The sequence below is a fragment of the Vombatus ursinus genome, unplaced genomic scaffold (genome assembly GCF_900497805.2).
Source record: "Vombatus ursinus unplaced genomic scaffold, bare-nosed wombat genome assembly UNPS02014820.1, whole genome shotgun sequence".
NCBI lineage: Eukaryota > Metazoa > Chordata > Mammalia > Diprotodontia > Vombatidae > Vombatus > Vombatus ursinus.
In genome coordinates this window covers 14,820,983-14,833,267 of record NW_020954598.1, presented here as the reverse complement: position 1 = coordinate 14,833,267, position 12,285 = coordinate 14,820,983, and the positions used below count along the sequence as shown (strand labels likewise).

Genomic DNA, 12,285 nt, shown 5'->3' with positions numbered 1-12,285 from the left:
TCAACACTAGCTACACTTTCTTCATCTTCAGTACTCTACAATAATAAGGGCTCATTCCTTCAGGTCATGAATTCTTAAAGTCTCTGAATTTATCAGAAATAATGATAATAATAGTTAGCATTTATAAGAAATGTTAGGCTTGTAAAGTACTTCACAAATATCTCATTTTATCTTCATAACATCCCTGGGAGTACAGTGCTATTACTATCTCCAGTTTACAGAAGAGGAAACTCAGGCAGACACAGAGTAAGTGACTTGCCCAAGGTTACAAAACTAGGCAGAGTTTGGCGGAATTTGAACTCAATTATTTGGAACTCTAACATATCACTGAATTGCTCAAGGACTCAGAATGATGAGATTAAATATGGCAATATAATCTAGCTATGTGTCTATATGTGAAAATGGTCAACCTTTTTAACCCCCTTACTTATAAAGGTTGATCCCTCCATCCTGTTACACATCCGTCCATGTGGCTGACTGACTTTTGAAAGATTTTACATCATCGTCTGTACAGGTTTTGGCAGCTACATGGTACAGTGGATAGAGTGCCAGAACTGGAGTCAGGAAGACTGATCTTCCAGAGTTCAAATCTGGCTTCAGACACTTACTATGTGACCGTGGGCAAGTCACTTACTATTTGCTTCAATTCTTCATTTGTAAAACAAGCTGGAGAAAAAATATGACAAACTCTAGTATCTTTACCAAGAAAAATCCCAAATGGAGTCGTGAATAGTCAGGCACTGAAACAATTAAACAATAACAAAATTTAGGGGGCAAAGTACTCTGATGAAATGAGAGAAAGGCAAATCTTAGATCTTTCATGTCTCCTGCCCTAATAAAGCATATAACAGCAATAATATAATATTATCTGATAATGACACTATAGCGCTTCCAAACAAAGTGCTCTGAGATTCCAGAGGGAACTCTATTGACTATCTTACTGAATAAAGTGGGAAATGGAGACATATATGTCTTTAGAAGCTTTACTTATCCTTAAGGAACCAGAATTATGAGAAATTGTCAGAGATTATTATCAGCTACATGTGTCCTAGCTGTCAACTAATGATGAACAGCTTGATAAACAAGTGACCTATGACAATTCTTTAAAGCTTAATCATGCTCATTTCTCCACCTCCTCATCTTCTTGTACAGTCTCATCCTATCCTATTTTCCATTTTTCCTTTCTTCTTCACAGCCTATTCACAGGCACCCAGTGAAATCCAGATATACTGCTTAACCTCTGCTAACTGCAAACAGGACTAAAAAGGATGGCTCTTTTTCAAATGTAAAGATATAATAACAGCTCAATATAAGAACAGCAACTAGAGAAAAAGGATCTTAGAAGTCATTTGTTTGGCAGAGAGTGGAGCCTCATAAAGATGAAGTAGTTTAACCAGGGTCACATAGGTAAATCTGGAATTCACACCTGAGTCCCCTGATCCCAAATCAGGTCCATTTTCTTTCCATTTTCCCACAAAGGCATAGTAAGGGAACACAACTGCTATTTTCAGCTGGAAGTCATCTTACATTCAAGAGTTAATAGTTTTCTGCAGTTTCTTTGTTTTCAGGGGTGAGTGGGATTATAGCTTTCAGTAAGAATTCATCTGTTAGGCCATTCGATGGCCCTGGTCAGGAGAATTCTATCACATTTGTGAAGGGGGGAAAAAAGTCTATTCAGAAAAGAAAGACCTGTGTAAAGGCAGTATTTTCTCATTTCTGATCAGCCTCTGAGACAATCCCTGCTTATTGATCTTGAAACCAATTTTTGCTCTAGACTTTACAAGATTAACTAGCACTTTTCTATGGCCCACAATGTAGCACCAAATGAATACTGACTCACATTTCCTTAGTACTTTTTTTCACTCTTCTTGAAACCACTCTGAAGTCAGGTAGTGAAAGTACTATTATTCCCATATTGCAGAAGAGGAAACTGAGCCTCAGAGAGATTGAACAACTTGCCAAAGTTCACACAGTCATCTAGTGTCATAGCCAAGGCTGAAACCCCAATCTCCTCACTCAACAATCTACTACTACACCACCTCCTTGATTTGCCTCAAATATACTGTAAGCTTCTCCTGGGTTTACTTCAAATCAAGTCAACCAACATTGAGTAACTGCCTCCTATGTGCCAGGTACTGTACAGTACCCAGGACAGGAAGAAGGTAAAAGATAGTCCCTTCACTCAAGGAACTCACAAACTAATAGGGGAGACCATATACAAACAACTATGTATAAACAATATCGATGCAGGACAAATGCAAAATAATCTTAGATAGAAGACACTAGTATCAAGGTGGAATCAGGCAAAGGCTTCTTGTAGAAGGCTGGATTTTCTTCCGTATCCCACTCCTTCTCCTACAAGCACAGAGCTGAGCATTCTTTCATTCATTTAACAAGCGTTTATTATTGTACCTACTATGTACAGTAGGTGACTACTCTGGGGTAAGTAGGCAGCACTGGATAGAATGCCAGGGGACTCCAAATTCCAACTCAGACATTTACTAGTTGTGTAACCCTGGGCAAGTCACTTCACTGCTCCTTCAGTCTCCTCATCTGTAAAACGTGGGCAGTAATAATACCTATCTCCTAGGGCTATTGGGAAGATCAAATGAGATAATAATTGTAGCCTTTGGCACATAGTAAGCACAATATAAATGTTAGTTATTTGTTGTTATTATCAAAGCTTTGTTTTAGCTACAGAACACTTTTAAGGAGCTAACATTCTATTGGAACTAACACTCAGCTGCTGAACACTTAGAAGATACCCAAAAAGCTGGATTCATTTCCAAATACTAATTTCATATAGGAGAGAGTGTTCATCCATTTCCAGAACAAATAGCATTCAGAAAAACGGAGGGGAGAAGGCTATTGAAATGTTACAAAGTACTGTAGTTGCCACAATCTTAGAAATGCAAATGGCGTGCCTGTCACAATTCTAGGTAACTTCCAGATTTATTTCAATCCTCTTTAAATATGAGCATTTATTTAAGCAGATTGATAGGCATAAACCCCAAGCAACCTTCATACATTTTGTACAGGTGTCTGAGAGTCACAGGTCAGCTCCTGAGACTGTTATGGTTCTGGCTTCAGACACTACATACTCCCAAGCACCCACAAACATAACTTCTACGGCAGTTTATTACAGTGTCAACAACCAACAACACTTAGAACGAACTTTACCAGAGCCTTACAGACGGCACACTTTTTTTTTTTTTTTTTTTTGTAAATGTCAAACCGGAGTCCGGGGCGATAAAAGGCAATTGGTGGGTAATAAACTTTGCTTTGGCAACACTCAAAAAGCCAAAGTTTCATTACATTAAGTCTGGGAATGATTTCTAAGGGATAACTCTGACCAACCGCTCTCCACAGAATGTAAATAATACAGCGTAGCCCACTCCTTTTCATTCCTGGGTGTGATTCACTGCGCTGGATTTCTGGGGCCAAAAGGTAACCCAGTTCAAGCCTGGGTGACACTTATTTTTTAAAATGGTGTGGTGCTCGCAGCCGACATTCACAAACACCTGACATAACCAGCTTCCAAGAAGGGAGAAAGTACTTAAACAGAAGTCGTTTGCACACACACCCCCACCCTCCGCCAACTTTCACTTAAGAAATAAGCTCCCCAAAGCCTCGGACTTTCCGCCTGAATCAAAAAACCGCGACTTATCCAAACAGTTTTTGCTTCCTCCAAACCTGACCAAAGTCCACGATGTCCAGCTACAATCATGCACATCCCCAGAACGCGGAAATGCCCGCTCTCGTTAAAGAGTACCTGGGGGCAGCTTTAAAACATCAAATCAGGAGTTCTCTGACAAGCCAGGCAGAGCGTGTGCGAGGGTATTCGCTCCACTCTTGGCAATAAGATTTTCTCAGCCCCGACTGAAGAATTCATTAAAGTGGAGAGAAACAATACATTTCCTACAGTTATGACTTGAGGGGTGGAGTGGGGTGGAGGGGCATACTACTATGACAGCAGATTTCCTAGTAGAAAAAGGCGGACACACACTCATGCACACGTACACACACCCCCAGCCCGAAGTTTGAGAACCTTGTAGGACCCAGTCTTCAAGCTTAAGGACTTTGCGTACTAGCACGAATCTGTCGATAAGTAAATGCCCCCCTCTCTTGGAAACCTTATTCACCTCCGAAGAGAAAGCAAACTATCTATGGAAAGAAACGAACGCGCTCGTGCGTGCGCACACACACACAGACACACACACACACTCACAAGCTCACAAGCTCACACAGACAGACGACTGGGGTTCCAGCCCTCGGTACAAATTTCGCCCAGTCCACAGTGCATGGTTATACCGACCGTCCTAATGCTAAAAGCATACGAGCGTCCCTCCTCCGGCGCACAAAACAAAGAGAGCCGGCTGCAAGGCATGTGGACCAGCTCCTCCAGCGCACCGTTCCCGCCCGCTCAGTCGGCGCCTTCCTCAGCGCTGCGAACACGCTGCCCAGCCTCCAGCCTTTACCTTTCTGCCCCGCGCGCCCGGCTCGCTAGCCTTGCCTCCTTCCACCAGCAGCGCGCCGCCCAGCTACAGGAAAGCCACGCAGTCCGGGAGGAAGCAGCAATCCAAAGTAGGGGGTGGGGGCGGAGGGTGTCAGGGAGGGGAGGCGGGCTGGAGCAGAGCCACACGAACGTGGCTTTTCTTCAGGCTGGCGGCTTTGGAGGAACTTTTCCAGGTTTTCGAGTTGGAGGTGGAGGTTGAGGAAGACTGGAAAGGCACGGCCGAGCTGTGGGAGCTTTGGAATAGGGGAACCCGGACGGAGAGCAACAGTTGCAGAAGCAACCGCTGTGCTCGGAGTCCAGCCCAACTCCGAAGCCCCTATAGTGAAGGGGATGAGCCGCTGCAGCCCTCTCTAGGAAGCAGCTACAATCGCTGGTCTCATTACCCCACCCTGAGGCTGGCTCTCTGATGGCTTTCAGAGTCCAGGGGCCACTGCAGATAAAGGAGGTATGCGACTAGCGCCTTAGCCTGTCTAAGCCCGGTGGCGTTGGTCTTGCTAGAGCCCTAACTTGGACAATTCTCCTAGCGGGGAGAAGTTTCCTTAACACCACACTGAGATTTCATCCAGGGAGTGCAATACGAAAGAACTTTAAAATGTTCCAGGGAAACCTGGAGGAAGATCCCAGATTTTCCAGAATGGAAAGGCTGGTTTTATTTGCTGCTCTAATCGTGTCAATAGACGCAGTTCTTATAAGACGTAAATCTGGAACTGGAAAGGACTTAAGAGGCCATATAGTCCAACCTTTTAATTTTACAGATGAGGAAACTGAGGCCCAGGAAGTTACTGTAAGTGATTTGCCCAATGACACACTGGTAGTAAGTGGAAGAAATGGAATCTGGACTCAGGTCTTCTGACTCTACAGAGAAGGTTACAAACATATAGGTGAACATATGTTTACAAATATATGTATGTAGTAAAGAAATAGGGGTTAGCCATGAAGCCTGGTGTCTTGAAAATCAGCCTTCCATGGAGTTAAAAGACATAGCTATGTCAGCTCATTTATTTGTTGTATGACCTTGGACATGCTTCAAGGGAATTACAGGATTTGACCTAGAAAGAAACAGATTTAATCTAGCCCATCACCTTCATTTTATAGTTGAAAAAAATGAAGCCCAGAGGGCTGAAGTGTGTAATAAATAAATGCTTGTTGACTTGACTAGTAAGAAACAACTGATGATAGGCAGCAGGCCATAGGAGCAAGAGTACTAGGGTTCTGCATCCCACACAGACTAGCTGTTCAACCCTAGGCAAGTCGTTTAATGTTTCAATGCCCTCCCAAGCAGCTCTGCAGAGTATAACCAGAAAATGAACATCAGCTTAGGGACCTGAGGGGAGGGGAGGAAAGTAAACTTTTGGCTCATACAAGCTTTGAAAACCTGCATTCATTCATTCATTCAACGAATCTATGATCTTATGCAATGGACAGGACATGGTGAGAGATCAAAGAATCTCCTAAGTGCAGAGACTGAAGAGACCTTAGAGGCAATCTAGTCCCAAACCTTTATTTTATAGGTGAAGAACTGAGGCCCAGAAAGTGACTTACCCAGAGACCTAACCCCAAGATCCGTAGCCAAGACTGACTCCAAGTATAGCATTCCAGCCACTCTATGCCATAAAACTTGTTCCCAGTCTGCAGTGAAATTACATGGGGAGATAAGACATGTAAACAAATAAAAACTATGTGATAACTGCCATAGAGGTTCAGATGAATTTGAGATGACACGTCAGGCAAATCAGGAAAACTCCTTACGGAGATAGCAGGTGAATTGGATCTTGAAAGATGAGTGGGATTTAGAAAGAAAAGATGTCATTTATATACCTCTGGGTCTACACAGGCTTCACACCTGTGTGAAAGCCAGGCAAGGAATGTTTGGCAGTTACTGTGATAATAATTCATATTACATATTCATATATTATGTATAATAGCTTAGGGTTTTGAAAAGGTTTTTCCTATATTATCTCATTTCATCTTCATAACAATTCTTTGAGGTAGATGCTACTATTATCCTCCTTTTACAGATGAGGAAACTGAGTCCCAGAGCAATGAAGTAATGTACCCGGGGGCACTCAGTAAGTGTCTGAGATAGGATTGGAAACCAACTTATCTTGACTTCAAAGTTCAGCAATCTGTCTGCTATGATACATTGCCTCTCACTGCCTACTGAATCTCGGGTAATGCTACTACCAAGAATACAATTTGTACCTTTAACAAAATCGAACCACAAAGCAATGACTGATCTCAGAATTTGGGAAGTTACTGTATTCCAGTGTTTGGGAAATTTATTCCTCTTCCTGAAGGCATCAGGATTGGTTAGGGAAAGGGAGAATGCTCCAGCTGGAGAAGATCCTAGAATTTAAATCTAATAGGGAATTTAGACATCAGTCAAGTCCAAAATCTCTCACTTTACAGATGAGGAAACTGAGAGAAGCAAAGTGACTTTCCAAAGATCATATGGTTCAAGTAGTAAATAAAAAGCTTGTTTCTAATAGAGGTCTCCTGACTCCAAATCAGTGTTCTTTCCACCACACTACTCTGCCTTCCCCGAGGGAGGGGAGGTTCACTTAGACCCACATGAAGAAACCATTTAGAAATTTCATGAACATTACTTTTCAATTTCACATCCTATGACTGTTTAAGGGGAAGGAAAAAAAAAACACTTTTCTCCTATTGACAAGATCTCTAGAAGTAAAAAAGGATAAGCAGATACGTATAACCCTAGTCAAATCCCAAACTGAGGTCAGCACCAGATGACAGAGGCTTAATCCTCCATATAAATCTAGTTCTAATACTTCCTCTGGGCACAAAGAACCACTTCCCAGCTCAAGTGACTTCAATGCAACATGTGCCAGCCAGGGATACAAAAACAAGTCTCGGCCTTCCAGGAGCTTGTATTCAGTTTTTAAATTTAAAAAAAAAAAAAAAGCAAATACAAAATGTTGTATTATACATCTCATGTGCCTCACACAAACTACCTTAATTCAGTCACTGCTATGGATTTCAATAGTATTGACCCATTGTAACATCCTTGGATTATGTTGAAAAGTATTTACAAAAAGGTCCAGGGACATGGCAAGCACACTCACATTAATCAGCAATGTAGAAGTATATCATTCATACCATAATCATTTTGATTTTTGCATTTTTTAAATTTTCACTTCAGTTTATAACCAGAGACTTAAATCATTGTTCTTTCACAAAAATAAAATCTTGCCAAAAGAGACAAAGCATAGCACAGTAACCAAAAAAGATGCTTCAATTCCAGACATGGAAAAGTAGAGTAGAAAAGGGACCAGATTTGGTATGCAGAGACCTAGGTTCAAATCTTTGCTCAGCCACATATTATTGATGAGACATTGGACAAGTCATTTTGCTTCTTTGCCTTACTTTCCTCATCTATGCAGTGATAGGTTTGGACGAGATAGAGTTTGGACTTCTAAAGTCACTTTCATCTCTAAAATCAGATGATTCTGAGTTCGACTTCAATGAATTTGTCTTCTCTGTCAGTGAGGTACTGAGCTTGAGAAAGACAGTAATGTTTACAGCCAGGCCAGTGGCCCTACAAAAGAAAAGAGGGACAGGATCTCCTCCTATTGACTCAGCCAGAGTATGACTACAAATCTGTTGCCTTCTCTTTGTCCAAATCACGGCACTATTTCCCCCCATGCAAGTTATGCTACATCTAGTCTATCAAGATACTATTTTCCCATTCCCCAGTTGATAAATGGTTAAAGGATACGAACAGACAGTTTATAGAAAAAATCAAAACTATCATTCATGAAAAATGCTCTAAATCACTAATTAGAGAAATGCAAATTAAAACAACTCTGAAGTACTGCGTCACATCTATCAGATTGGTTAGCATGACAGAAAAAGGAAAATGACAAATGCTAGAGGGGATGTGGGAAAACAGGTACACCAATGCTCTGTTGGAGCTGTGAATTGGTCTATCCATTCTGGAGAATCTAACTATGTCCCACGGGTTCTACAGAACTCTGTATACCTTTGACCCAGAAGTACTGCTAGTATGTCTGTATCCCAAAGAGATCAAAGAAAAAGGAAAGGACTTATATGTTCAAATGTGTGTGTGTGTGTGTATACACACATATATATACATTATATACACATATATGTATATGTATATGTGTGTGTGTGTGTGTGTGTGTGTGTGTGTGTGTATAAACTCTGTGGTGACAAAGAATTAGAAATTGAAAGGATGCCCATCAGTCAGGGAATGGCTGAACAAGATGTGGTATGTTATTATGAAGGGTTATTATAGTGTAAGAAATGATGAAAGGGATGGCTTCAGAAAAATCTTGGAAGATTAATGTGAGCTGATGCAAAGTGAGTGAGCAAACCTAGGAGAATATTGTACACAGAAACAGCTATATCATAATGATAATCAACTGTGAAAGACTTGGGTACTCTGATCAATATAGTGACCCAAGACAATACAAAAAGACGCATGATGAAAAATGCAATCCACTTCCAGAGAGAGAACTGAAAAATGCTGAGTGCACAGAATGAAGCATATTTTTCTCTTTCCTTATTTTTCTTGCCTTTTTTTTTATTATGACTAACATGAAAATACTTTGCATGACTTCACATGTATAATGGATATCACATTTCTTGCCTTCTCAATGGATAGGAGAGGGCATAGAGGGAGGGAGAGAATTGGGAACTAAAAATAAACCTTTAAAATGAATAAATAAAAGTTTTTTAAATGACATTCTTTTCATACCATATTCCAAATTAAGATTTCTAGGTTGTTTTCATGAGGAAAGAAGAAAAACAGGAAATAGTTCTTTATTTTCCTGAACATTGTATAAAACTTGTATTCATCCCTTTCACTCTCATCAAATGAGATATTTATAAAGTGCTTAGCACAGTGCATAGCACATAGTAGGTGCTCATGCTTAATAAATATTTATTCCCTTCCTCCCCTCCCCTAGTAGTTTTCTCATCTGTAAAATGAGGACGTTGTACTAGAATCATTTCTAAAAATTCTTCCAGCTCTAAATTGATGATTTCAAGAAGTAAACAATAAATATTACAGAAATAGAGACTTGGTTACCTGATATAAAACTCTAACAATAAGACCTTATCCATTCAGAGCTAGCATTAGCATGTGTTGAGAGAGGCTTCGGCTTGGGCAGCAAAATGGGGTGGGGTTGTTATTTTTCTGTAGGCAGCATCTGCTACAAACAAGCTTTCAGCAGCCCCAAGCTGTCATCCATCTCCCAAGGTCCTGCAGCTTTCATGCCCTTTTCCATTCTAGAGCTAAGTTCCTTAGCCCCAGTTGGCATAGATGGCTATACCATAGGAATCTGCTCTAGATGAGAATGAAGAAGAGTGAAGAAGAAAGGGAGGAGAAATTATGTGAGGATGGGATTGAGCTATAGTGTGGGCAGGCAATAAATTTTTACTCAGTAAATTGGGGTTAATGTTTGCACTACTACCTTGGGGTGGTTGGGATGGGAAATGTTTTACAAACAGTAAAACACTGCTTATAAATGTGATCTTAATGTGAACTCTTGCCCTCAGCTAGCATCCAAAATTTCAATAAAATTCTAGAGAGCAGCATGAGGGAAAAAAAAAATAGGTCCTATAGAGATGACTAGAAGAAAAATGCTTCATAGCTTTAAAAATAACAACAAATGTCCTTGTAGTTTATAGATGGATCTTAGAGATCCTATCCCAAGCTGTATTGTCTTTCATGCCTTCATTCTGCAAATACGAAAAGGGAAATAGGAGCAAACCTTTGTACATAGTAGATGCTTGATAATTTTTGATGGATGAATTACCAAATATTGTGCAGAGAGTAATTTGTTACAGTATTTGCAAAAATTGAAATAAAGAATTTTGTTGAGAAGCCTTGTGGCATAGTGAATAGAGAGCCAACTTCAGTCCAGAAAACCTTACATCCAAGTTCCTCCCCTGACCTATACTGCCTGTATGACCCTAGACAAGTCACTTAACCTTTCAATGACTCAGGCATTAGACTACAGCTAACACTGTAAGCTGTATTGGTGGAAGGAGATGCCTTATGAAGTATTCCCTAAACCAGTTGATGGGTGGAGAAAGAGACAGAGAGAGAAACAGAGATACTGAAGGGAGTGTGTGTGTGTGTGTGTGTGTGTGTGTGTGTGTGTAAGAGAGACAGAAAGAATGAGAATGATACACCTGCAGTCTCATCAATTTAGATGTTCCCTCAGTGATGCATATTGCAATCTATTTGTGCTGCCCATCCTGCACAGTTTGTCCATGTATTGCTATAAATTCACCCTCTTAAGAGGGGAGAAATTCAAATCAGAAAGGAGCCCTTAATCTAAAACACGATTGTGATACAGCACACTATTTATTGCCTGTCGCATGCAAATTATCGGAAAACACTTTCATTAAGAAGGAGGTGGATTTTTCTTCAAGTGGGGTTAGTTTCAATCCTATGCTTTTTTGATCTAACCCTGTGTTTCTTTTTCATTATCTCAACACACAGAAAAAAAAATTGTGCTGATGACAAGGCACAGAGACATAGGGAAGAGAAATTACATCCTTTGTCTATGCATAATAAGAAATTATAATGGGCTTTCAGGAAGGAATATCTACTTTAGTAAATATGCCTCCAGAGAGGTTGGTGTGATGTACTGAATAGAACACCAGCCCTGGAAACAGGAAGACTTGGGCTCATTTTTTCTGCATCTGGTATTTATTGCCTCTGTAACCCTGGGCAGTCACAAAACCTTTCAGTGCCCTAAACAGCTCTCTAAAACTCACTCTCTAAACTGCACACCTATTGTAGATTTACTTTGGTAGAGAAAGTGTCTTCAATGGAGGGTCCCTAATTCAAGTTCCCTGGATCCCCCAAGTTCATGGTCTAGTACAAAAACTTCACTACTTGAAGAATTGATGATTTCATGGATGAGGGTACTCTGTCTCCTGACCATGATTGCAACCTCTTTGAAACTACCTGGATGATACTGATGGTTATTGAGAGGATCATAAAGGAAAAGGAAGGAAAGAAAGGAAAGAAACAACAATTAGGCACCTACTTTGGGCCAGGCACTGTGCTAAGCATTTTACAAATATTATCTCATTTGATCGTCATTGGATAGATCATAGATTTAGAACTATGGAGCACCTTAGAGGTCATCTAATAAAAAATGCTTTCATTTTACAGATGAGGAAACTGAGGCCCAGCAAAATTAAGTGATTTACCCAATGTCACAAGGTAGTAAATAAGTAAATAGTAGAGCTAGGTTTCTAACCAAGGTTGTCCAACCCAGCACCCCTTCCACTGATTCATACTACCTCCAATTGGGGGCACAGAATTCAACCTCTTGTAGCATATCTTCTCTCTACACCATCCTGCGAAAACTGGTCTTCCCAATGACTCCAAGCATAGGATCATAGATTTTGAGTTAGAAGGAAATTTGGAGGCCACCAAATCAAACTCATCATTTTTTTTTTCAGTTGAGAAACTGAAACATAGTGTTATAACATATAAGTTACACTATATACTGCCATGTTATACTAAGTGACTTGCTCAGGATCCCAGAGCTATTAAGTGTCTGAGGAAGGATTTGAGCCTAGGTCTTCCTGGCTCCAATTCTAGCACCCTATCCACTACACCAGGCTGCATCTCAGTCATTTAGCTGCCAAACCCACATACCTTTTGGCATCATCCTAGACCTCTTTATAACATTTGACATTACTGGTAGGCCTTTCTTGATAGTCTTTTCCTTTAGCTTCCAGGAATCCCTTTGTCAGTCTCC

At 40.6% G+C, this 12,285-nt stretch overlaps 1 protein-coding gene across 4 annotated transcripts in view; it reads right to left on the bottom strand.

Moving 5' to 3' along the window:
• Positions 1–12,285, bottom strand: part of TNS3 (tensin 3) — a 511,123-nt gene that overhangs the window by 415,407 nt on the left and 83,431 nt on the right. The window contains exon 1 of one of the 4 annotated variants that reach the window (XM_027836868.1): positions 4,479–4,515. The exons of 2 other annotated variants lie outside the window; for them this stretch is intronic. Coding sequence is in view for 1 of the 2 variants with exons in the window: in XM_027836866.1 (XP_027692667.1) it covers positions 4,316–4,387 (72 nt within the window). In the remaining variant the exon portion in view is untranslated. One more of the 4 variants, XM_027836866.1, reaches the window with a different exon arrangement.